Source organism: Bombus impatiens, unplaced genomic scaffold (genome assembly GCF_000188095.3).
Source record: "Bombus impatiens unplaced genomic scaffold, BIMP_2.2 scf_0064, whole genome shotgun sequence".
Lineage (NCBI taxonomy): Eukaryota > Metazoa > Arthropoda > Insecta > Hymenoptera > Apidae > Bombus > Bombus impatiens.
In genome coordinates, this window is record NT_176483.1 from 1,672,138 (window position 1) to 1,672,422 (window position 285).

Below are 285 nucleotides of genomic sequence, written 5' to 3' on the forward strand. Positions count from 1 at the left end.
CCGACGGCGCAACCCCCCCTCTGGGACATTCACGCGTTAGTACAGGCTCAAGCCCAAGCTCAAGCAGCTCAGGCTCAAGCGCAAGCTCAAGCAGCTCAGGCTCAAGCGCAGGCAATCCGAAATCAAGACTTTTGGCTAATGGCTCTAGCCTCGAATCCACCACCTACCTCCACCACTCCTGCTTCCCCAACTTCGTCAGCTACGACTAAGACGCTCGCTCTACCGGGACCGAATCCGCAGCATCAGATTCCTGCCTATGCAATGGCACCTCCCGCAGCAGCCGCC

At 58.9% G+C, this 285-nt stretch overlaps 1 protein-coding gene across 3 annotated transcripts in view; it reads left to right on the forward strand.

Annotated features, from left to right (window-relative positions):
* Positions 1–285, forward strand: part of LOC100746839 (RNA-binding protein fusilli) — a 27,803-nt gene that overhangs the window by 16,262 nt on the left and 11,256 nt on the right. Inside the window, exon 11 of one of the 3 annotated variants that reach the window (XM_012393939.3) lies at positions 1–241. The exons of the other annotated variants lie outside the window; for them this stretch is intronic. Coding sequence (XP_012249362.1) covers positions 1–40 — 40 coding nt within the window. The 3' untranslated portion in view covers positions 41–241. Of the gene's footprint in view, positions 242–285 lie in introns of those variants that run through there. 3 annotated transcript variants of the gene reach the window in all.